Raw genomic sequence first — 26,720 nt, 5'->3', positions numbered from 1 at the left:
TATAGCCAGAAACAACTGTAGTGGAAATGAAAGAGTTGGAGGGAAGAGGGGAAGCTCCTCTGTAATGTGATCTGAATTGTATCATACAAGGCTATACTAATTAGGGATGAAGTATATTTGTCTTGCCTAGTCTACCCAGTTTTCTTAAGCTGTTTGACAAAATTTAGGTACATTCTGAGAACTCTGGTGGTAGTATTAGTGGGATTAACTTAATTTTGGAGTACTTTACCACCTAGGACTGCCAACTTTGTTCTTGGGGAGAAATATATGTTCAGCCCTGCGTAATTTTAAGATAAGCAAGCAAGCAATTGTCTTTAGGTAGTGGCAATTTTATCTATTTGTTCTTTCTCCAGTTTTCTGTTTTGGAATGTCTGTATTTGCATGCCTGAAATCAGATTTTGCCTTCTGAGTCTGCTACTGAATGTCTTCACTTTGTAAAGAAATGTAGGCTTGAACAAAGTCTCTGATTGAACAATAATGTACTTTGTGTCCTCCTGTAGGTCTGGCATCTCCACTCAATGTACGAGAGGGTAATGTGACAGACACTTCAATCCAGATTGTTTGGGACCCTGCTGATGGAGATTTTCAGCAATACGAAGTTACATGTATAAATTGTGCAAGTGCTTTCAGAGTATGTTTTTTTTTGAAGACTTGTTCTTTTTCAAAGTCTTCTATTAAGTATTCAGAGGTCAAATTTAAAGCCATATTGCCCATTGAAATAAGTGAAGGAAACCTCTTACAGAAAATAAGCAAATTCTGCAAGCAGTTCTGTGAAAGCTGTATTTGGTTTCCTAGGTCCAGAAGGTCATGCAAGAAACAGCAACATTTACCAACCTTACTCCTGGAAAGCTGTACAGCTTTACAATTCGAACGGAAAAGGAAGGTTTCAGAGACAGCACTTCTGTGACAAAGGAAATAGAGACAGGTGAGACCACAGTGTTTTCAAATTCAACATTTGTTTTACTCCATCTGCATGTCTTGCTTTCTTTTTGAGTGTTATTTTTGTCTCAAGTAGAGAAAAATAATTAAATCAGCTTCATAATTTTCTCCTTATTCTTTTGCACTGTTATTTTCCTCAGTCTTTGACTGTGTTCTTCAAGAATTGGAATATGTTTATAGTGTACAATGAAATACCAATTTCATAGTGACTCAGGTAGGTGTACAGGCCAGTAACTGTTTGGCTATCAGCATTATAGAAAACAAAGTATTTTTCCTTAGCGTTCTCTTTAATGTTTGATTTCTCACTCCAGTGCTGAGTTTGAACACACTTAGATGTTCAGAAATAAAGTAGTTTTATGCTGCTATCTCACTGGGCTCGCCTTACATCAGGATTAACTCTGGACTTTTCTACATTTAGTTTTACTTTGGGTCAGAACATTTGATTCTCAGGAGCATAGTTCTATTCTTGTTTCTCTCCTAGCTGCTTGCAGCTTTATTCCATTGTACTTTAAAAAATTATTCTTTCATTGTTTCTTTTATCCTTTCTCTTGGAGTTAGATTTTCCTGCTTCTTTTTCTCAATCCGTCTCATATGCTCATTCTGAAGGGTTTTTTCATTTTTTGAATTCTGCTTCTCCCCTCTGTATATATCAGGCTTTCACTTGCAATACAGTCATGTAACTTCTTTTTGATGGCACTGTGAATAACTGTTCAGATATCACCAGAAAGTAAGTATTCTGGCCAGTGACCTTCATATACTGTCTTAAGATAATAATTTTAGAGTTGTAGCAGTCCACTATTGCTTCTTCTTTCAATAAGCAATAATGCTCTTATTTCAGTGGAACTATATTAAAACAGACTTCAGAGTCCCTGAGCGGGTCTGTGTTTCTAACAACTTACTTTGCTATGGATAGATGACATATCCTGCTCCTTTGGAAAATGATACCTTCATCTTGCATGTAGGGATTTATGGTGTGAATAGAAAACAGTTTTGGTCATTGGTTCTAGATAAAACCTAGACTAGCAGTGTTAGTATTCTTGGCTACTAGAGTACTGTAGCAGTGGTTCTGATGCTGTCTTCACTCTAGAGTTATGTACACTGTTGCACTGCTTTCTGATTGTGAAGTTATAGCTGACAATGAACCACATAGTATTTTGTAGTTGAAAAATATAAAGAGGAAAGATCTTGCTAGTGTAGGAAAAGTATGCCTCAGAAGCATCTTTGCATTCTTTCAAGGAGTCATCATATACATGTTAAAGGACATAAAACTGATATATGCTATGTGGATTTTCAAAAACCTATCAGTGTGATTCCCTTACTGTGGCTTTTAAAAAAGCAGCCAGACTTTTAAATTGACCTAAGAACAGGGAATAGAAAAGTGATACACAAGACAAAAAGAATGCAAGCCTCACATATATGACAGAATCACAGGGTTATCACTTTTGGAAAAGACCCCTAAGATCACCGCGTCACGTTCAGCTCTGAGCTGATTGTTACATTTCTGGAGTGATAGCTTGAGAATAGGATGGGTAGTTTGAGAAAAAAATCAGCACATAGCTCACAGTAACAGAGTAAAAAGCAGCTGTGGGGTTAGGAGAGATTGTAGGAGAGATTATAGACCTTGTATTGTCTGTAGAAACCGAGGTACTCTTGAATTTAGAATGCAGCATGCAGTACTAGTCCTATTAGATTGCATGATAACAGTTCACCTGCACACCTACAAACCAGCTTGGAGAGGCAATGGCCAGAAGGTGAGCCCAAATAATACCCTGCCGGGATATTCCCAGGCCTCTATCACAGGAGATAGTTAAAGGTTCATCTGCACAAGGCCAGAAGAGCACAGTGGCAGCCAGGAACTCGAACTACAGATTCCCAAGGAGCCCATGTCCTTCCCAAGCCTCAGCCCCTGTGTCCAGGAGTAGAGCCCATCAAGACAGGTCATCAGGAGTTCTCTGGTTCACCTGAGGAATATAGGATGCATTATGGAATGCCAGGGAAAAGCATTTTGGTATTGTACAGGACTTACTATGGAATGCTTAAAGGAGGAATCAAAGGCAGGAAAAAGGAGGAGATTAGGTGATTTGGGGAAGAGCAAGTCTGGGAAAATAGCAGGGAGCTTAGCTGATAAAAGTGACTCATCACAAATAAATGATTTGCTTGTCTGACTGGTCTGTCCCATCTTACATCCCTGCATTTGCCAGTAACTGGGGAGGCTGGGCCCCAGGGGCATCTGCTGGGCAAACCGAGTGTCTGAGCCCAACTCCTGGGTAGATCCTCCTTGTAAGTGTGAGTATTCTTACTAGTGGCCTCCATTCTCAGCCAGAGAGGGGAGCAGGATGGGGCAGGTGGTGCTGTCTGTGTTTGTGTGAGTGTCTGTCTGGCCAGCCATGTATATTTATGTGTATTTATGTGGTGTAAATGTGTGCTCTGTGTGTGTGTGCCTGTTGGGAACACAGTTTCAGTCTTGCTGCTGGCTGGGCCTGAGGACACGACCTGTCAGGCTGTTGGACCTGACATGTTTTATTTCCTCTAGCAGGTTCCTAATGTGATAAAATGAACTACAGCAGATGCAATTGCAAAGGTTCATAGGAGGGCAGCAAGTATGATCTAAGATGTGTAATGTTTTGCATTTAAGGAATCACTGAGCTGAAAATGATACAGGAAGAAAGGTGTAATGTAAAATTATTTATGAGAGGATAAGTAATGGAGAGGTAAACGTGGAGTCAGTAAGAATTTATGACACTGACATGGGGAGAAATGCCTGCACTGCCTCCCTGCACCTGGGGAGGAAGGACCTCAAGCACCAATATAGGTTAGGGGTGGACCTGCTGCAAAGCAGTTCTGAGGAGAAGAATCTGAAAGTCCTTGTAGATAGTGAATAATGCATGAGCCAGCAGTGTGCCTTAATAAAGGTACAAGAAGGCCAATGGAATCCTGGGTTGCATATAGAAGAGTGTGGCCAGTAGGTCAAGGGAGGTCATTCTGCCCCTCTTCTCTGCCCTGGTGAGGTCACAGCTGGAATACTGCATCCAGTTCTGGGCTCCCCTGTTCAAGAGTGACAGGGAAATACTGGAGAGAGTCCAGTGGGAGGGCAGCAAAGATTACTGGTGGATTGGAGCATCTCTCATGAGGAAAGGCTGAGAGAGCTGGGACTCTTTAGGCTGGAGAAGAGAAGGCTGAGGGCATTGATGTTACCAGTGTCTACAAGTATCTAAAGGGTAAGTGCAAGGAAGATGGAGCCAGACTCTTCTCAGTAGTTCCCAGAGACAGGATGAGGGGCAATGGACACAAGCTGGAAAATAGGAAGTTCCACTTAAATATAAGAAAACTTTTGTATTTAATGTGGGTACTGAAACAGGCTGCCTAGAGAAGTTGTGGAGTCACCTTCCCTGGACATACTCAAAACCCACCTGGATACAGTCTGTGTAATGTGCTCTGGGTGATCCTGCTTTAGTGGGAGAGTTGGACTAGTTGATCTCCAGAAGTCCCTTACAACTCTGACAATTCTGTGACGTTTTCTGCACAAGAACTAAAGACTTGAAGCTAGAACAGAGCAGGTAGAAAACAAGCAAAAGCAAATGGTTGTTTATTAAATTTATATATAAGTTACAGGACTTCTGGACCTGCTACACTGCGTGAAATAATTGTGGGTGCAGGTTCAAGTGGGTACTGAAGACATCCGTAAAAGAGAAATCTTCTGAGGTTTACTAAATTCACAGAAATCTCTGCTATCTTAAGAAATCTTTGAGCTGCAAACTGCAGTCTGGGAGATGACTGAAGGGGATTCTCATTCTCTTGAAGTCTTGCTTTTCTCTAGACATTCGTTTTTGGCTATTGCTGAATCCAAGATGCTGTAGTAATGGGGACCTTGGTCTCAGCCCAGTATTTTACATCTTCTGACATTTCTTTTCTTGAGGAATTGTCCATTTTTGAGGAACACCACATCAGTGATGTCAGAGCTGCAATAAGTAGCACTACAGAGTACCAAACAGTTTGGCTCTGGATCTCATGAAAAATAGAAATCCCTGTACAAATTACCAGGGCAGTGTCCTTGTGTGTCCTTGAGAGAAGCAAAGACATCACATAATTTTTCTTGAGTTTTCATTGCATTCTGAGGATATAAATTCTGTTATAGAGTAATTTATTTAAAATATACTTTTTAAATAATGTGTTTTTTCTATTGTCTCACAGTGCCAAGTACAGTTAAGTATCTGAACTATAGCAGAGACTCTGAATCAATAACTGTTACCTGGTCACCAGCCCAAAACATGTTTGATGGATATATTATTTCGAAAAACAGTGAGGAGAAAATGTTACCTTCAAGTGTGAGGTATGATCATTTAATTAAAATATAACTCACAAGATCTCAAAAGAGATGTTTCACTATATATTTAAAATAAGCAACCTTCAGTGTTAGTTATATAAGGTATATACAGGATGTTTTAATTGATATACATTACCCATTGAAACAAAATAATTTTAAGAATTGCAATTTTTAATAAATTGCAAGTCACATAAGATGTTTATGTGCAAAGAAAAGCAAACAAAATACTGTACAGGAGTGAGCACCTATAGAGCCTGTGTGTCATTCTGGATGTTTCATTTAATCTTTGAAGACTTTCTGGTACTTGAACTTGCTGTGAAATATGTGTTAATGTATCCCATTTAAGATTTAAATACTAAATATTTGGTGGTATGAACAGATCTATACATACATCTAAATGATTTCCATAATGCTATAAAGAATTAGCATATGAAGATAAAGGCATTTTTGAGTCCCAAAGAATGCAATCTCTTTTTTAATCTTCGTAGAATGTACAGATTTGAGAGTCTTCTGCCAGGCACTGATTTCTTAATCAGTGTTGTGACAACCAATGGATTAAAAAGAAGTCGCCCCATCATCCTCAAGATTAGCACCTGTAAGTTCGTGTTTTATTAATAATTTTTATACCAGATAATTAGAGTTGATACAGTTAAGAAATGCTATTCCTTATTAAATCAATTCATCTTAACAATGGTGGGATTAATGTATTATTAATGTATTTCTTTTCAATCTAAATGTCCTTGAAAGTTACCAAATAAACCCTTTGAAAATACGAAGAAGTTACCTCTGCAGCTAATGGGATTCTGCCAATATATGAATAAGCAGTAATGTTGTGATGATGCAACTCTTCCATAAAAATTAACAAACATTGATTTCCATTCTGATACTATTGCAAATATATAGAAGTGAATTTATTTTATTTTATATTCTTAAGTACAAAATGAAATCTGTTTCCACAATGAACTATAAAATAATGAATTACAGGAGTGTCTTCTGTAGATGTTAATTACCATCAAGTTAATATATATTATTTTTATAATAAACGTTTTATTCACTCCTTTTTTAATGTCAGATCCTGACCCACCATCAGATTTACAGGTGTTTGGGCAAGAAGAAAATACAGTCTATTTTTCTTGGAAACTACCAAGAGGAGGATTTGATATGTTTCAGGTGAGATAAAAATGGAACAAAAGAAGACAGTCCTTTTTTTTTTTTTTTTTTTTAAGTGTTAAACCTGGTATTATTTATGTTCTTGTTGTATTAGAAATAGCAGGTACTTCCCTCTTCATCACAATCAGACCTTTCCTGAGGTACAAGCTTCAATTTCTCAGTTGTCCTTTATACAACATTCTTATGTGGAAGCTCTTCTGCATCTCATTTTTTTTTCTGTAATTTTTCTAAGCCTTTGGTATCCTTCTTGAGATTGAGTTTTCACTTAGGATGTTGGTGCATGGTGGAGTTATCAGAAGGTTAACAGTGTTTTCTGTTTTGCTTCCTATTCCTTTCCTAGGCAATAACATATTTTCTACCTTTCTGACTGCTGTCAGACTTTATAGGATTATAAAGACATTCCAATTTGAGGCAGTATAATTCAACTAAAAATTCACAGTTCACTAATAACGATTCTGGTGTGGGAACATCCTTCACCATTGAAACAAATAATTCAGTTACTATTTCTCATACAAGCTTGTCTGTTCTCAGTGTGCTCTTTGTTTTTTGTTCAGCTAGTGGTTTACCCAACACCCAGCTAAGATTATTGTGTTTTAAATTTGTTTTTTTTCATTAGTTATACCATTTTCAGTTTGCTCTTCAGTCTCTTTCCTGCTGACCTGTTCCTGCTCTGCCCTGCTTCCCTATGCTTCTTGTTACCTTGCATGTATTAGACAACTTTCTTTTTTCTTTTTTTTTTTTTTTGATGTGGTCTCCACTTTTTAGGGATATATTTTCTTAAAGCAGTCCTCTTTACTGGTTAAATGATTTTGCTATTTCTTCATTCCCTCTACAAAGGTTTTGAGTGGTCTACTATGTATTAAAGTTACACTTAAATGTTTTTCATACCATGACACTTTTGGGTGCTCCTCCATATAAATTTACTTCCAATTTGTTTGATCATTTAAAATTATTTTTTTCATTTCTAATTAAATGTCACTATGCTGGGCTTCATTTTTATTCTTACAAGGAAACTGAACACTAACATTTCATGGGTGGTATTAGAGAGTGATTCTTCAGCATTTATAGTTTCAACTTTATCTTTTGCAATGCTTAAAAATACAAAATGTTGTTATTTCTGTTCTTTCTGTTCTCTGGTCAGAAACTATCCACTAAGACATCTAAATACTTTGACAGTGGATCATGTTTCACTCTAAGAGTTAGCAAGTCTCTCTTTTGTATCCTGTTGAAAGCAGACTGTCTTTTACCATAATTTACATTTGGCAGTCACTATATGAATATGGTCATGTGGTCAATAAAACTTTATGATGGTAAACTGTTCTTCAAACATATTATTTAAATCAATAATGATCTCCAGGTATAGTCTTGTACAGTTAACTTACTTGACTAGTATATTCTTTTAATATGTAGCACTGCCATGAGTAAAAATACTTTGCTTTAATGGTCTTAAACAGTCCATATGCCAATATTACAGCATCCAGTTCTTTTCTTGCCCCTTCCCCATAACTTCAATTACATCCTTACCTAGAACTTGAACTCTGAGTTTTAGTATAGTTTTCTGATATTTCTTCTCCATTAGTGGAAAGTTGCACTGGTCTGAATGAATAAGAGTGGCCTGTAAACCTACCACAGCAAAATTTTAAAATTAAATTCTTCTGTTTGTGTTTTGAACCAGTTCACTTACACTTTTGTATGTTGCCAGGTTATTTTTACCATCCTGTGGAAAGTAATTGACAACTGTAATATTGATCTTTATGGCACGGTGTTATTGTTCAGCATCTCATAGAGCAAACAGCCACATTAGACAATGCTTTGTCTGAATAAATGAGCTTATCTTTAAATCTTTAATGAGAAAGGCTTCAGTATACTGGTTGCTTAGTAACGTGCACCTGCATAAAAGGGATCATTTTACTAACCATTTAAATTTAATTATCCCAGCTCACCAACTTTCTATGCAACACATTGTATTTTGTAGAGCAAAGAGTACACAAAAGGTACTTTCCTAACCCATTTATACTAGATGTAAATCTTTAATCTATAGTTCTGCTTCTAGCATTTTGCAGTTCTGTAATTCTAATAAGGTGATGGCAGCCTCTAAGGTTTGGTCTGTGTTAACAGGTACTGTGCTGGTAAAATATACGGAGGGGAATTGGATCTGTTCTTCCCAGATGGACAGCATCTGGGAACCAAAGTGTTTTCAGGTCACTGCCATGTGTAGAATATCCCTCTTCTGTTGAAGAAAATAAAAAGTGACAGGATGGGGCACACTGAAGTAGGCAGTTTCAAACTTTCATCTCTTAGTAGTGACTGCCACACCTGAGAAAGCCATGTGTGCATGTTGGAGATGCTTGTCTGGAGCCCTCCTCTGCAGAGCAGACACAGTGAATCTTCACAGCCTGCAGTAGCTGTTTCCTGTCCCTGCAGAAAGGAATTTCACAGGAATTTGTTTTCTCACCTTAGAGTTGTCTGGGAGGTCAGAATCCTCAAAGCCTCTAGGAGTTAAGTGCTCACATGTCAATTACTGGGTATCTCCAGCACTTCTATTCTCTGCAGTGGCTCTAAGTGAGTTTTCTGCAGGGAGCAGAGTTGAATGGATGATTCTTTTGGGACTCTCCAGACTGCCAGCTCTGAAAAGTGCATGGGTGATTTTTTGGTTGGTTGGCTTGATTTATTTTATTTTTGTTTTATAATTTTAAATATTATTTATTTATTTATTTCCAGAAAGGTACAGAGATTACAGAACTGCCTTCATTTTAGAATAAAAAAAATAAATAATCTCATCCCTTTGGTGAATTCTTAGGTTGTTCTTCTGTCAGTGGCTATTCTCATTATATCTGTCTTGTAGTTCGTTGTACAGCTCATGAGTTCATATGGGTGACTGAGCAGCCAGAATACACTATTATTCTTCCTTGCAGGAGCAAAAAAAAAAGTTGCCTCTAAGCTAAGAAAGCTTGGCTTCCTATATCTGCTTTTAAAGATTAAAGTCACTTCTTTCACCACTGGGAAAGGAGACTTAGAGTAAGTTATGGATCAGCCTTGTGGAGCATAATATAAAACTTAAGACATATTCTTGATTTTTTTTTTTTTTTAATGTGGAGATTATTGCAACTATTTGTATATAAACATTCTGTTTGCTTTTCTGAAAATTAATTTTATTAAGAGAAATAGTCTGATATAAGAAATTAATTTTCTTCCATAGCTTTCATATTGTCTGATGAATAATGAAAAGCTGCTTACCAGAACAGTTTATGATAGCAGAGCTGTAGTGAAAAATCTGACCCCTGGGACAGAATACTTGTTTCATTTAAGGACAGTTAAAGGCTTGGATTCCTCTGTGGCTGTGGAGAAAAAAGTCGTCACAAGTAAGGAAATACATTACAACTTGCAAACTTTTATTCTTTTTGAAAGATAAAGAAGTTACAAACAAACAATTAAAACAAAAACATGTATCTTCAGAGACACTTAAATCATTGCATGCAGTGACTGAAAAATAAATCAACTCCCAGATTAATGCACAAGCATGTTAGAGACCTCCTCCCTTCTTTAATGAATTTTCTGTGGCTGGTTTGGACAATAACTCCTTAAACCAGGTAACAGTCAAGGAGGCTCTGCACTTATTTATTCACAGATGGGTGAATCTCAAAGGAAACCCCAGACCTAGTCCTGCAGGAGTGCTGCCCAGATGAGTGGAATTGCTACTTATAAATAATGATATGCAATTTTTAGGAATCTCCTTATAACCAAGAGGAATATTTTAAAAGTCAAAAAGGGATAATCACTGGGGTTATGCACTTTACTCTGTCCCTAAGTGAGCAGATGAGCAGTACTGTAAAATGATATGGCTGATGATGTATTTCAAAATATTTTAAACTGAATAAAATCTCTACTTTTGTTTACAAAGGGTTCATTTCTCGTTCTGTTTCACCAGTGAGCGATGTTGCTTTTCTTACATAAGATCTGATAATCTGGAATTCTCTTCTGTAGTTTATATAGACCATACAGGAGGTATATCCCCAGGTTTTACCCTGTGCAGTATAATGGCACTGTTTACTATAAATATCCATAAAAAACATACTTCTAAAATTTGTATGAATATTTCACGATGCTGTGAATCCTCAAATCACTTAAATAAAAACCATGTGCTTTCAAAATATAGTACTTTTCATATATTTTAAGGTGCATTAATTTTTTTTTCTTTATCTGAATAATCTTTACTGTAGAACCAGCTGGGATATGCGGTCTGGCAGCAAAAATGGTAAATACTTCCTCTGCAACTTTAGTGTGGAATCCAACCAAGACTAATTTCACTTCTTATAAAGCATCTTTATCAAACAGCACATTTATGAATGAGTTTAGGATCCCAGGAACACAAACTTACTTCAGTGTTACAGACCTGACAGCTGGGGGCATTTACAATTTCACACTGCAAAGGCTAAGAGGAGATATTGAAGGAGCTTCTGCTTTCATTGAAATTATAACAGGTCTGTATGGTTTCTTGCTTTCTCTCCTTGCTGGTGAATGGTAGCTATCAATAATAGTGCATGTTTAGCTTTTTACATCTCACTTTGTAGAATAATACTGGAATTTGAAGAGATCTTGGAAGTACTAGTTAGCTGTGGTTGTGGATGGTACACTGCTTACACCCTATTCTTCCTGTATATAATGATACACTACCAGAAAAATAATTTATTTAGCTGCTCCGCATTTCTTTCAACCATTTTTAGTATTTTAATTATTTTTTCAGACCCTCTGAAGAATTATGCAGGAGCTGAGTTTTACCTAATCTGATTTCAGTAGATTTTTGCTGTGAGTGAAGTTAACCAAGTTTACAAATGTTTGTAGAGTTAAGGCTTTAGATTTAGATCTTAGATTTTTGGTTGAAAATTAGTAGGATGAAATCTCAGTCTTGATACATGTCTGCAGTTTTCTCTAATGCAATAATGTAAAATACAGATGAAATTTAAGGAGCAGAAAGATGCACCAGAATTGTTCAACCAATTCCTTTACCACTGTCTTACTTTTTATAGCTTTTATTTTTTTTTGTCATTCACACTTGGTGGCACAAGAGATACTTGAAAATAATTTTAAGTTGTCATTAATAGACTACTTCAACCAAATGTCATGACATCTGTGTCTGTTCTTAGAATCAGTTCATGGTACTTCTGCCTCAGTCAGGCAGACAGAAGCAACAGGTCAAAGAGAGACTTGAGAACTAAAGTGATGTAGGGGTGAAAATACTTACATTTTTTTGAGTTAGTGTCTAGAGGATAGAATTAATAGGAATAAGTCTTGTATGCCTTCATATATCTGTAAGACAAATACAGCCTGAATGTAAAACCTGAAAATAATATTAGCATATATAAATATTTCAGACTTTGCATAGTCAGCGTAAGTTGGTCAGGAGATATATATAATCTAAGCAGATTTAAACTTAATAAGAGAGAAGTCGAGCTCTTTCAGGACAGAAGTGATATGATGTTCAGGCTGAATGGTGTGACATTAGTGTATAAACAGTATGAGAAGATTTAGTTTGGATCCCAGAGTATCATGTTAGTAAGGGGAGTCAGAGGAGTGAGTGCAAGGGTAGTGGTGAATCACAAATCTGATCAAATGTGATCACAAACAGCATCTTTGACTGGGCTTATTTTGGGAGATAAGCACTGGGACAGCTGGTATCTGTGATTACTTTGCAAAGTAGAAAGGAGGCAGATCCGCATGGCTATGGATTGCAGAGATGATTACATTGTAGAATATTATAGGTAGATAATGTTTTAATGACCTAGTGAAGAGGCTAAAATCTAGTTCATTACTAGATTTTTAGTAGATGATACAGATTTAAAGGTGGATTTAAAGGCAGAAGAAGGTGAGATGGTGTGACAGAAGTAGGTAGAAGCATTAATAAAAGGAGTAAAACATCAGTATTTTGAGGATTTAACTCATTAAACTCCATGGATTTGCTGGGATTCTAAATACATGAAAAGTATACAGGAGTTCACAACTCTGTGCCTAGCAGCAGAGCAAACACCAGCTATATCTTGAATTGGCAAAAGCAGCAGTATTTATCACAGTATTTGCACTAACTTTAAGTCTGAGGACAGCAAAACCAGCAGAACTGTGCAAAGATTCTGGATTCTTTGAGAACTGAACACTGCACAGAGATACTTGAGCTTACTCTCTATGAATGAAGATGTCTGCACAGCATTATCCAGAGATTATCAACCAAGTATCAAAGGTAGTATAGCAACTATAGTATAATACAATGCTATATCCAGGCTAGTGAACAGTTTTCCTTCATGTAGCAAAGTAAACTGCGTGTGGATGCTTTTAAATTCAGTTGTAATTACCAGAATATTCGTAAAAGGGGTTATTTAAGTTATGGCCTTTCATTGCACAATTCTCTTTCAGAACCAGCAAAGCCAGAAGGACTTAAATTCTTCAGTGTTTCATCACACTCTTTTTCACTGTATTGGAGACTACCGTATGGACATGTAGACAGATTTCATGTGGATCTTATTCCTGATCATGGTTCTGTCGTTATCCTAGATCTTGGAGTTAAGGAGTATCAGGTATGTGCTTTTATTACAGGACTTCCATGGCCAGCTTTTCTCTATGCATTGTGCTGATAATGAATTCAAGCTTCCCTCCTTAGCTACTTAATGCAAATATGAAAGTATAAAAGAAAAAATGGTGAGGGCAAATTTCAGCAGCTGGGGTTTGTTACCTCACAACAGAGAGTGGATTTACCTTTTTTAAAGTCTGCTAGAAGGAAACAGCCAGTCATCCAAGAGTTCATTAATAGTTTAACAAAGAAAGGGCAGAGCTATTGAGTAATACAGACTCATTAATTGTGCACTTGCCAGGAAGATCCACACTTAAATCATTAATGCAGGCAACATTTCACCGCTAAGCCATCAAAAAGAAATAGGAGCACTTTTTGATTCTGCTGCCTGGAAAGTGTAATAATAATAACAGAAATAATGTTTGTTCTGGTTGTTTTGCCTTTGTTCTTTATTGGAACTGCAAAGATACAGGTATTTTATATAAGTGCTTACTAATAAGTTGCTAATTATATGTCATTCAAAAGATGGGGGAGCCTAAGGGTCAGAGACTTGTAAGTTTTCCGGGCTATTTTTGTGTTTATTCTTTCAAAAAGGAATTCCATAATGCTTCATATGTACTTTGATAACAGTAATGATGTAGAAAAACCTCCATAGGTAAACTGATAGGTGAATCTGTGAGAAAACTAACAGTAAATTTTGTTGTTCTTTAATACTGCATGTTATACAAATCTTATGTAGGTTAATTTAGAAGGTAAACTACTGTGCAGTACAGCATTTAAGCTAGTATTTTTACTGCTATACATACTGTTTTATGTTTAAAAGCTTATTACCAGATCACTTCACTTTCAGTAATACAGTGTTTAAATGTCTGGGGGTTGTTTTGTGTGGTTGTTTTTTTGTCTTGTTTGTTGGGTGGGCTTTTTTTGTTTGGTTTTTTTTTTTTTTTCCATGATCCTTGGTAAAAGACTTAAATAATCTATGCCATATTTCAGGCTGACTTTTCTAATATGACTCCTGGAACAACATACAATGTTACAGTTTCTGCAGTTTCTTCTTCACTATACAGTTCACCTGCAAGTAGAACAGTGACAACAAATGTGACAAGTGAGTTAATAATGACTGATGAAATTTTATTGATTTCTTTTTAACTATGTTTTTTTGGCAATTGCTCAATGCTCAGTGGTACTTGAGAAATTAAAATCAGTTTTGAACAGTCATTAGAATTTTTCATCTTCTTTAACCATAAAAAAATACACTGATTCTGAGTTGTTCCATGAGAGCATGCAAGCTTCTCTGTCAGCTTTTGAAAAACTTGCTATTATGGTTTGTGGTAATATCCATACCCTAATTTGCATGTATACTGGTAGATTCAGAGATGTTTCAGAAAGTTGTATTCTTATCCATCATATTTTCTAAAAGAGTTCAGTTTGGTTTTGCATGGTTTTAGGGAAAGGAACTAAAATTAAGCAGGTTAGAATAATTGAGGTATTAAATTGGCGTTAAACTCTTTTTTTTTTTTTTTTGGTGAAGATCTTGAGCATTACATTTTTTACATTCTTATAGTATAATGTTCCTTGTGTTCCAAAATTCATTTAATCATTTAAGTAACAGGACTCTAGCCAGAAAAAAAGCTATTTATTTAACAGCACATGCTTGCAGGTGTTTAATTCCTGTGTAGAAGCTGTGATGGTGTCTCCTCTATAAGTGGTAACTTGACTAAAACTGTTTTATACATGTGAGCTTGTGTGTATGTGATTATATATATTTAGAAAGCAATTACTTTTTTTTTTTTTTTTCTTAGATCCCGGTCCCCCTGTGTTCCTTGCTGGTGAAAGAGTGGGCTCTGCTGGAATTCTGCTGTCATGGAATACACCACTGCATCCAAATGGGAGAATTCTTTCCTATATTGTTAAATATAAAGAAGTCTGCCCCTGGATGCAATCAGTTTATACACAGGTCACAACAAAGCCAGATAGTCTGGAAGTTCTTCTTACTAATCTTAACCCTGGAACAACTTATGAAATCATGGTATGATTTTTGAATGCCTTTTATTATTTTGAATTCTGATTTAATGCACATTGTGTGAGTTTATGGTAGGTGCATGTAATGTTTTATGAAGGACCTTGCTAATTGCTCTTGCAACTATATGTTGCCATATAAGAAAACACATTAGCCAGGTATTTGTCTTCACTAGTGGGTTTTAAATATATTTTACATAACTTCCAACCATAATTTTACTAGTTTCCTCTATTGACACTCTTATTGGCATATGGCATTAGATGGTAGAAAGTAAATAGCATATGGTAGAACTTTAAATAGTATCTTTCTGTTAAGTCTTTCTATATCTTCATAGAGATTTAGTTGTTCACATTGAGAGTAGATGCTCCTGAGCCATCTCTGAACTCTTCACAGTGATAAATGACTTTAGATGGACTTCACAATGATAAATGACTTCAAATGAACTTCTATCCTCTTGGCAATATTTGCAAAGCAGTTCTTCACCTGACTTATTCTTTCATAAGAACCTTGGAGAACTGCATCTTTTCAGTGTCAATAATGAAGTAATGTGTTTGCTTTGCTTCATTACATGTCATGTAACATGTCATGTAAAGTTGATCAGACTAGGAATAGGGCTGTGCAGTAATTCTTTGTAAAGGTGCTCTATGTGTGTAAGGAAGATAAAATGTAGCAATGCATGCTCTTATGGAGAGGTGCTCACTGTGAATCTCCTTGTGATGACTGGCTGATAAAAAACAGTATATCCACAGCTGCAGAAATGTTTATCCTTTGTTCTGCCTCCAGTCAACTGTTAGGAAAAAAAAATGAGGAAAAAACAACACAGAAAGTGTTCAGCTACTGTTTGAGAAAAGTATTATCACTTAAATTGTAATCAGATTGATCTCCTCAGAAAAACAAATTCACAAAGAGAACTGGCAGTTCTGAGTACCTCAGTGGCACTTGTGTGGGATTCATTATTAAGGATTTTGCAAATTCCATTCTTAGGTCCATGTATGCATCTTCCTTGGGAAAACTGTGGGACCTTTTAAATCATATGTTTTACCTAGTAAGAATTTGCCTTTTCTTGATACCTATGAGAGGCAGTCCTTCCCATCCCTCTTGCCTGACACATTGATCTTAGAGCAGAATTTGCCTCAGGAAAGGGACTTGTGGACCCAACAACCTCTGTCTAGCAGGGACCACATGGCTTTTTTCATGAGTGAATAAAAGTTTGTTGGCAAGCCCAGGGTGGTTACATTTCCCACTGCTTTGGTGGGCACCCTAATGGCCTGACTCAAGAGCAACTTCACAGATTTAATAACCATTCAGATGGAAACATTTTTCTCTACCTCACAGATGTGGCCAGAAAGAAACATTACATGTTTCCCATCTCTCAAGCAATTTCTTGTGGTTCTTGGTTTCATTTTTAGAGTCTGGTGTGTCATTTAAAAGTAACTCTTGATTTTTGCATAGGTGAAAACTGTTTGTTATTCTAGGGTACCTGGCTTGGTGCTGCTGTTAAATTCTTTCTGATAAATACCATGACAATACAGTTCAATAAAGCTCATAAACTTTGAATATGCTTGTCCAATCTCTTTGTAACAGCTTAGTCTTAATTTCTTTACATTAATAGACAAAATTGTCAGAAATTGCAGTTTCAAAATATAATTTGTTAAATGTTGGAGAGCTGTGGATAATTTTGGACACCTGATGATCCTTGCTAATTCTGTAAAAATATGGACCCAAGAATTTTTTATGAACTTAACTTTTTATGAACTTTATGAACTTAGCAACATTTTACTTCAAAGCCTAAAATGTAATATTTCTTCCAGTATATTTGAACTTTGGATAGTACTTTGCTATCTGCATAGTAAGTTTGTCCTTTTTAAATGTTTCCAAGCTTTTTCTATAATGGCTTTTTGTCACAGGGATCTCTAGAAGGTAACAGTACATTGTGTAAGCATTTAGTCTTCTTTCTCTTCAGATCTAATAGGTGAGTGTCACTGATGTGTACCCTGAAAAATTTTGCATACTGGTGTCACAGTAAATTTGAGTTCTCTTGAAACTACACATAGAAAATTAGTTTTCATGTCTGTCTTAAGGCTAGTTTTCCTATCTGGACCCTTTCTACAATAACTACTTTGACATGAGAGAACAAAAAACAGTGCTGAGGTGAGGACATACCTTTAGATTTATATAAGGTCATTTTAATACTGTCATAATTTTCTGATTGCCTGTTAACCTTAAGATCTCCTTTAGTTTGCTTATCTATTGCCATGGCTTTGTGCTTTTGTTGAAACAGTCTTCTGAAAGATGGATGGTTTATCCCTGAGAAGTGATAAGGACAGTTGCTTTCTGACCTGCTGGCTCCTTCTTCTCTCTTTGCCCTTCGTTATCCTTTCTGTTCTGTCACTCCTGCTCTGCCCTTCTCCACCTGCTTTTCCACAGTCTGCACTATCCACTCCCTCAGTACCTCTGCCCATACCTTTGTTCCTTGATCCTACTGGGAGAGCAGGGCTTTGCCAACTTTGACCTTGCTGGAGAACTTCTGCTTTGCTGTTTCTCTCACATTCCTCTCACCAGCACTGTTGGAATTTTTCTTGTTTCACCTTTTGCTATCTCCATCACTTCTTTTCAAAATAAGGAGTCCAACTTAATTTTCAATAGGTCCTATTTTGCAGAGCAAATAGCACTGTTGTGTTTATCTCCATAAATTCTACTGAAGTCTCAAAAGTACTGCCCTTCTGTGGGAATACTGCTATGATCATGAGCATTTAAACACATCCACCATGAAGGGCATCCAGTCTTCTGATCTGTTGTCTTTCTGCAGAAAGACATGCTTTCCTTGGGTATCTGTTCTGAAGGAGGTTCACCTGCTCTTCCTGTCCCTCAGAGGTCCAGGAGAAAAAAGAGAATAATAAAGAAACAAAAGGGAATTTATTTCCTTTTTACTCTTTTAAGTTACCATATGAGTAAAATAGGAATGCGGTATCTGGTTGAAATAAATTATAGTCAGAAAAAGGTGTGCTACTGATGTGATACTTGCAGTTGACTTTAGCATAATTCAGGGACTCAGCACTTTTGAAATGGGGATATTCATGCATATTTTTCTCAGTTCCTTACTGATTCATACTTTTTCCATTTTCTCACATTTAAATGTTGAATTAAATTAAATTAAATTAAATTAAACCATACAACTACAAAATACGTGTTAATTTGTATATTTATAGTTTAGAAGCTTGAAGGCGAATATCTGTGTATCCTTAAGATATACAAAGTCCCTGAAACTACTTATCCTGTAGAATCTCTAACGTGGCTTTTCTTTTTTTCTGTAGGTGGCTGCTGAGAACAGTGCTGGCATTGGGATATTTAGCGATCCTTTTCTTTTTCAGACTGCAGAAAGTGGTAATTTTAATAAAGCTGCTAATTGTTTTAAGGATGCTCTAATTTGTTCAAATGAAGTATCCACGACGCATTTTGTACCTGAAAAAATTCTTATGCATTGAGAACAAAATACTAATTCTTTTTTTATTCTCAATCGTTGGAAAAGTTGAGTTTTTTTCCTATTTCCTTGTAACATTTATGTTGTGAATGTATCAGGGTTTTTCATATCCAAAGTACATTTCTGTTGGGGTTTTCACATGGTAGGTAGGCTGCTTGTGGAACAGCAGAGCTGCCTATTACGTAGATGTGTCTGCTGTCTCTTGCAGCAGTACTAGGAGACAGAGTTTTTTGTGGGATCAGCTCTGGCATTGCCTACTTATGCTGAGCCCTATTTGTTTAGTGCTGGAGTCAAGTGCTTTTTCTACAAACCCCGTCACAGTATTTTGCTTGTTAATTTTGCTTATTTTACTTATTAATTCTGAAGAAAAGAGAAAAAAGCCAAACAAACATGAAAAACCCATAACTGAAATGAAAAGCAGACATTATGGTTGTGAAGATTAAAAAATGATACTTATTATCTGCACTTGGGTAATCTAAACCTTTAGTATTGTCCTGGCAGCAGGACAGTTACATTGTGTTGAACAAATCTTAGTGGAATACAGAATTTGTGTTGCTGTGTCAGCCTTCTGAGTTTAGGACTCCTGGTTGGTTTCTGTGGCTGTGCACAGCAAAGCTTTGCAAAGCCCAGGGTCCCACATCTCAGTTAATGTCAGGAAATCATCATTTTGCATTAGAATTCTGGAATAAGGCAAAACCAAATATGAGAAGGGGTAGTAAATTTGCCATGTGAAAAAATGCAAAATCATTATTTTTCACTATTCTTTGCATGTTATTGCTGGTGGAAAATATCTGTGAGCCTTATTTTACTCATGTTTGACAGAGGCATTGAATGTTTCTCCATATGAGAACATTAGCTGTTTACTTTTTGGTTCATTTCTGCTTACACTTTTACTAAAGCTAAAATCCCAAATCCCCTATTATAGAAGTACTTAGAAGGGTACTTCAAAATCTAGGTGAGAGTTTGTTTGGTTTTTTTTTTTAAACTCTTGCTTTTATGGGCAAAGAAATCCCAACATCTCAGTCAGCACAAAGAGATACAGTTTAAACTAGGAAAGTTAGCCAGAAGATAATATTACTAAAATATAAAGGCTGTAGTAATCTTGGAGGAGGGGTAAGGAGGTGGAGGATGTCAAAATATTCAGCAAGGTGTAAGCAAGAACTGAATATGAGACTTGGGAGACCTGTCTCAGTTCACCAGTAGAAGATGGGACAGCTGTATATTTTTAAGGCAGTGTAACTCTTTTCTCCATAGTACTAAGCTATTTCAGAAACTGGTACTGACCATGATATACATGAGTATACATGACTTAGTCCTATACAGGACTAAGAAAGAGCCACAGTGCTCTAATTCAAAGGAAAGTTCAGATGGCACGTTACATGTTTAGATGCTACATTGCATTGCATTCCTTTATGTTGAGACTGATGTGATGGAAACTGTTGCTGGTACAACAACTGCAGTTGTTGTCTGCAGTAATAGTCAATATTCAAGTAAAACTGAATAATTTAAAGCTATCAAGGATTTATATGCAGCTAAAAAGATGATACAGGTAAAGTGAAATAAAACACCAAATAGAATCATAGAATCGTAAAATTGGCTGGGTTGGAAGGGACCTCAGAGATCATCAAGTCCAACCCTTGATCCACTACCACTGCAGTTACCAGACCATGGCACTGAGTGCCACATCCAGTCTCTTTTTAAATATCTCCAGGGATGGAGAATCCACTACTTCCTGGGGCAGCCCATTCCAATGCCTGATCACCCTCTCCATAAAGAAATTCTCTCTAATGTCCAACCTAAACCTCCCCCGGCACAACTTGAGACCGTGCCCTCTTGTCTTGCTGAGGGTTGCCTGGGAAAAGAGACCAACCCCCCCCTGGCTACAACCTCCTTTCAGGGAGTTGTAGAGAGTGAATATATAAAAATACTGTCATTTGCTCTTAAACAAAGCAAAACAAAACAAAAAAAAAAAGGCAAAAATTTACTGACACCGTTGAACTTCTTTAAGTTGACCAAAGAAATTCCTATATTATTACTAGACTGAAAGAATTGTACTTTTCACTTAAGTTAGATTGGGAAAAACCTAGTTGCATATCAGCTACTTTACATTTATTTGTGAGTTGTTATTTATTTGCTTCAGGGTTTGAAAGCTAGAAATGACATGACAAAAAAAAAAAATCTTTTTTTTTTTTTCTGGCACTGAGAAGTCTGTCTCACTGCTTTTTTGTTTTGTTTTGTTTTGTTTTCAAGCTCCAGGCAAAGTAGTGAATCTCACAGTTGAAGCCTTCAACTATTCTTCTGTAAATCTGATCTGGTTCCTTCCTCGGCAACCAAATGGAAAGATAACAAGCTTCAAGATTAGTGTGAAACATGCAAGAAGTGGAATTGTAGTGAAAGATGTCTTGGTTAAAGTAGAGGACCTTCTGTCTGGGAGGTTACCAGCATGTGATGTAAGTGCTATAAACCTTTTAAATTAGAAATAGGCTCAAGCCACAGGATATGGTTTTACAATAGTATTTTGAGGCATTAAAAGTTTGAAGGCTTGCTTTTCAGAGCAACCCCAAATATTTTACAAACTTAGTCCAAGGCAGGGTATAGTGGTTGAAGGAAAACCTTTTTGTTCAAAATGGTTTAAATGGAACACTTCTCCTTTGAAAGCACTGTTTAATAAAAGTAAAAATTTTAAAAAGGGTCAATTTGGTGTCCTAATATAAAATAAGCAAATAAAACATTATGATCTTTTTTCAGCTTTCAATTTAAAAAAAAAAATAATTATTTTTAACAGCATTCAATTAGGGAAAGCAAGAATTAGTGGGATTTTTGGGGTCAGTGAAGACATATAGTAAAGTTAGTATCATATTTTTTTATGTAGCATGATAATGCTTTTTATATTTTACATATATGCTTTATTCTGTGTATCAACACTATTTAAGTACTTTTCCTATCAAAATAAAGAGAACAATGATTAGCAAAGTGATTTGTAAAAAAAATATAGCCCAAGTTGCTCTTAGAATAAGCATTCATTGAAAAGTTTCTGAATTTTGATTGTACATTGGATTCAGACCTGTAACCAGTGCATACCTTTCAGTTTCTTGAAGAAAATTCTACTTTCCAGTGTTTATTCTCCTTTTCCTTTTTATTCTGAACAGTATTGTGGTTACTTGGCTGTTAGTTACCTTACTAACTGCCTTTTTTCTTTTTTCAAGATGCTAGGCTTTGTACTTTAATGAAAAGTGCTGTCATGGAAGTTATCAAGGCTGTACTTAGGATTTTATTTGGAATATCATTTTAGGCATTGTGAAGTTCCCCAACATAAGGCTGATTTAATTGAGCACTGAGAAGAGAGACTGCCACTTAGATAGGCATTTGTTGTTCCAATGTCTAGCAGTTTTTCAGAGGTGTCTCCTGACAGTATGGAAAGATCTGTCTGGTCTTAGCCATTTTATATGGATGTACATATGTTAAATATGTATATTTACATACATAGAACATACACGTGATGTAGCAGGATTTCACTATAGGGACTTTTTTTTTAAAAAAAGATACTAAATGCTGAACATGGAATCTGGGAATAAGTAACTGAAGCCTAGCAAGTCGTTTCTGTTCAGTCAAATTTGAGATCTTTTGGAATAAGGCAGGAAATTATTGTCACTAGCAGAATATACTGGCAAAGACAACTAATGAAGCAATAAATTAAATTTGGGTATTGATGTATGAAACGGAGAAACAATTTGGGGTGATTTCGTTCCAAACTTGGACTGCCTTTTTTGTTCTATATTACCATATATAATATTTTGTCTTTATAGGATAACAGCGAATCATTTTTGTGGAGTACCACCACTCCTTCAACTACCTTTGGCAAACCCACAGTTACTTCAGGAGCTGCAGTTACACCAAGTACAGAAGCAATGAGTCGTATGAACTTTGTTTGGAATGAACCAATTAGTTTTGTGATAACTAACCTAAGGCCATATACCACCTACCTTTTTGAAGTCTCTGCAGTGACCACTGAAGCAGGTTATATTGACAGTGCAATCGTCCGGACACCAGAATCAGGTATATGCTGCTTTCAAATAAGTTTCTCAGAAATTTATTTTTCAAATAAAATTCTCAGATGTATATGAAAACTTCAAAATGTCAGTTTGAAGTTATGTTGTAAGCTACTTCAGTCAAAATCTGTCTACATCTGTATCATACTCTTGTATTTACATGATCAATGAGTTCCACCTGATGGAATGAATTGAAAGTGTACATAATTATTAATGTATTTAATAATACCACAGTGAATGGGAGTTCACTTAGTCTTGAAAGCCAAAAATACCAAACTATGCTCAGGATAGATCAAATCTTAAGAAAAACTGAGAGTAATGTAAGAACTGCAATTAACGGCACAGTGGAAGAAGAACTAAAAATACAGTTACAGGAAAGGGTGTCAGGCATGGCATTCAAAAAATGTGTTGTGTATATGGCAATGCACTTGAAGGTTCTTTGCCTTTGTGGAAAACTAAGTAATGTAAAGGAAACTCCTGCCCCATGGTGCCTCAATCTGGAACAAGTGTAGAAAGCTGTTCATTGCTGAAGAAGTCTTTAAGAAATGCTAGGATTTTGGGTTACCTGCAATGCACTGAGAAGTTAGCATTGGACAAAAAGGTTTTTTAGGAGCAGGAGTTTTCTAATGTCTTGGATAGGTAGTGGGCAACATTATTATTAATAGAGTGATACCAAAAAGGCATTCCAGAGGAATATTGTTCTGTCTTTCTGATTGCTAGAACATCATTCTTTTGCCTGGCATAGTTACTGGGTTCCCCTTTCATACATCCAGAGCACAGCACGGTTCAGATGAAAAGAAATTTAATTCTGTCCTAGCACTGCTTAATTTAATCGCTTTACTATAATTAAAATAGTTTAAATGAAGTTCTGGGGGATTTCTGTACTAGCAGTCTCAGAGCTAGTTTCCAGGTTATTTTTCACCATGCTAACATCCTAGGGTAGGTACACTGGTGTTAAGAAAACCCTGGAAAGTTAGGAAAAGTTTTTACCTGGGGCTTTAGTTCTGCAAAATACAGAGAAAGGTGTCAGCTCTTTGAAAACTTACCAGGTACAGTCAGGGCTTATCAAGTAAAATATGGTCTGAAAAAGAAAGGTTGGCAGAGTGGTCAGAGTGGGTGCATATGTGGTGTGCCCAGAGCCACCGGCACACCCAGTCAGCTCTCATGACCCAAGCCTCAGCAAGACAGCATACTGCCAGCTCTTTTAGTTCCTTTGAGAGCATTGCCTTAAAAAAATAAAATAAAAAGAAATGTCACTTTACTGAGATGTGCTTTTTCTGTAGCTTCCCTTCAGAGTATTTAAAATCTATGTTTAAAAGGTATTGTCTGATATATGGAAATGCTAATAGAAATTATTTTATGTTCAAAGAATTTTTGCAATATTGTTTAAGTTCCAGAAGATTCACCTCAAAATTTTGCCTGGAGCAATATTACAGCAAAGTCCTTCTCAGTGATGTGGGACCCACCAACCATAGTAACAGGAAAGTTTAGTTACAGAGTTGAGCTATATGGGCCATCTGGTAAGCCTGAATTGATATTTTTAATTCAGTTTTGATTTGTGATTTACTCCGTGTGCTTCCATTTTTAGCATGCCTGCAAGTCAAGAATGAATATTTGAAGGAAGTTTTGTGTCTCCTTTTCACTATTAGATACAGCTTTTTAAGGGAAAAGCCTGCCCATCATGATGATGAGTACACAATGAAATTCACATTAGATACTCTTAATGGAGTACATGAGTTTCCCTCACACTTCTGGAGAGATGATAGGTTAAGCTTGCAGCATTTTTCCATAGAGGAAAAACAATAAAAAATAATTTATAAACAAAAAAATTTCACCTCTTAACCCCCATATCTTTTTGAGATGGATTTGAGGTATTATTTTCAATGAGGCTGATGCTAAAATTGCTTCTTCAGAAATAAAATTGGCTTTTCATTGTTCATTAGCCTGACAAGTAGTTAGATCTATTGTAAGCAAATAATGGAGTGGGCTTGGTTTTGAGCTAGAACCTCTTCATTTTTCATTCCAGGTCACATTCTGGATAACAGCACAAAAGATCTTAAGTTTGTGTTTAACAACCTTGTGCCGTTTACAACATACGACATTTATGTCAGTGCTGAAACAAGTGCTGGGGCAGGGCCAAAGGCTAACCTTACAGTTTTCACTCCTGCAGATGGTAAGTAAGCCTGGAGAGGTAAATCATAACAGGTTTCAGTTTTACTCTTAAAGCCTTTCAGCTCCTTTGCAAAGGAAAGAATGGGTGTGTCGCAAGAGTCCGACAAGAGAGGGATAATTAGCTAATGAAAGCAATTAGCTGAAAATTTAGTGTGCAGATTCATGTCTCAATTTTTTTTCTAGTTCATACACTGTCACTGCATTTCCTGGCTAGCAAAAGCCTTCTGAGATTATGAAAGAAATGTAGTTTCTGCCTAAATAAAAGAAGTTATTTTTAGGTGAGGTAATTGAGTTGCATGCCCCTCCAGTACCCATTAGATGGCAGCAAGTGGAAAAGAAAGAATAGTGCAGGATTTTCCCTTCCCTCGCTGGTTTGCTCAGCCCCCAGTGTTTCTCATTAAACATCTCATTTGACTAATTTTCACCAAATCCAAGGTCCCATGCCAGTTTCTCATGGAGCCACTCTTACCAAGGTTTGAGACAGACCCAGACCTTGTCCTGGGGCAATCAAGTGGTTGGGTCAGACCCAAGGCACTTCCTTGTTGTTTGGGAGTTTTGATCCCAATAGTCCATATGCCAGGTGAGAGTCCTGTGATCAATAGAAATGTAAATTTATCTTACATGCATGTGAGATGGTTCAGGATTATTGGTCTCTATATGAGGATTCAACCAGAGAAATTTATAATCAGTGTGTAATAGCCAGGCATTTAAAAAAGGTTATTTTTGTGTTTTTTTGGGTTTTGTGCCAGACAGCACAAATTTAGAAACCTCAAAAATCAATGCCTATTGCGATGCTTGTTGCCAGGGTGCAAAAGCAGGAGCAATGCATCCTTATTTATCATATTCTTTCCTGAAGTATCCAGAGTATCTGCTTTTGTTAACATTCAGACAATTTTCAGAGATGAGCTGCCTCATTACAGCCATGCTGTCTCTAAACTCCCCATCAGAAGCCACAGGGGTTTTGCTGTCAATACTTTTCTTTTTTAGGGTGACCCAGAGTTCCTCATTATAGCACCAAATCTACAAGCCTTCATTATGCAAGTAATTTCAATGTTGTCTTTTTCTGTGGCATATTAGGAAAAGAAATAATATAAAATCTGAATATTATCCTATTGAATATTTCTGATCACTGCCACTTCTAAATGATGTACAGTATAATGCTACATAATTAAAGGAGAAATTGGGCAAAAACCTGCTATAAAAATTAAATGGCTTCATTCTTGTGTGGTTTTGTAAAATTTAAAATTAAGCTTTCATCTCCAATATACTTGAGGTTTCATATAGTAAGCTAGCAAAGGGCTGCTTGCTTGTAAAGTCAGTGCACTGACTTTAGTGGAGCTGTCCTGATTTACATTACCTTAGGATCTGACATATACATGCATATGTAATGTATGTAAAAAAAACTGTGCATATTTTTAGAACTGTAACTTGTTCGCTAAAATAACATGAAGTAACTAACTGCACAGTAGCAACTCAAAAGATAAGGATATAAAATTTGATTAAATACACACGGTGCTGAAAAAGCTTGTAATATTTAATTAATTTTTTAATTAATTCAAGTTTCTTCTTGAATATTTAGTCCCAGGTGCTGTATTAGATTTGCATGTAGCAGAAGTGGAAGCCACATATGTAAAAATTGTTTGGAGGAAGCCACAACAACCAAATGGAATCATAACCCAGTACAGAGTTAAAGTACATGTGCAGGAAACAGAAGTGACTCTGGAAAACACTATTTTCAAAGGAGAAAATAAGGTATACAGTTTTTTGGTTTTTTTTTTTTTAATATGAATTTCTTGCACGTGGAATTAGCCACCACAGATGAGTTGTCAGGGCTTTTTAAAGTCACTTTCCTCACCCCACCCTCTTTCTCTGGCTGGGTTTTAAAGACATACCAGTAATGCTGCTTCCACAACATGAAAACAATAAATAATCCTGGCAGAATGATCCAGACTTTCTTAGCTACTCAAGGTAGGAAGCTGTAGCCCACAGTATTACCCTTTCTGGCC

At 36.4% G+C, this 26,720-nt stretch overlaps 1 protein-coding gene across 1 annotated transcript in view; it reads left to right on the top strand.

Annotated features, from left to right (window-relative positions):
- PTPRQ (protein tyrosine phosphatase receptor type Q) overlaps positions 1-26,720 on the top strand; it is a 140,286-nt gene that overhangs the window by 17,425 nt on the left and 96,141 nt on the right. Inside the window, exons 11-26 of the mRNA XM_071766341.1 lie at positions 501-631; positions 796-925; positions 5,131-5,269; positions 5,752-5,858; positions 6,336-6,433; positions 9,633-9,795; positions 10,654-10,914; positions 12,839-12,999; positions 13,986-14,097; positions 14,795-15,021; positions 18,327-18,396; positions 20,744-20,943; positions 22,300-22,549; positions 23,934-24,062; positions 24,569-24,715; positions 26,294-26,466. Coding sequence (XP_071622442.1) covers positions 501-631; positions 796-925; positions 5,131-5,269; positions 5,752-5,858; positions 6,336-6,433; positions 9,633-9,795; positions 10,654-10,914; positions 12,839-12,999; positions 13,986-14,097; positions 14,795-15,021; positions 18,327-18,396; positions 20,744-20,943; positions 22,300-22,549; positions 23,934-24,062; positions 24,569-24,715; positions 26,294-26,466 — 2,498 coding nt within the window. The remainder of the gene's footprint in view (positions 1-500; positions 632-795; positions 926-5,130; positions 5,270-5,751; positions 5,859-6,335; positions 6,434-9,632; positions 9,796-10,653; positions 10,915-12,838; positions 13,000-13,985; positions 14,098-14,794; positions 15,022-18,326; positions 18,397-20,743; positions 20,944-22,299; positions 22,550-23,933; positions 24,063-24,568; positions 24,716-26,293; positions 26,467-26,720) is intronic.

The sequence above is a fragment of the Heliangelus exortis genome, chromosome 1 (genome assembly GCF_036169615.1).
Source record: "Heliangelus exortis chromosome 1, bHelExo1.hap1, whole genome shotgun sequence".
Classification (NCBI taxonomy): Eukaryota; Metazoa; Chordata; class Aves; order Apodiformes; family Trochilidae; genus Heliangelus; species Heliangelus exortis.
This window is presented reverse-complemented; position numbering and strand designations above follow the sequence as displayed.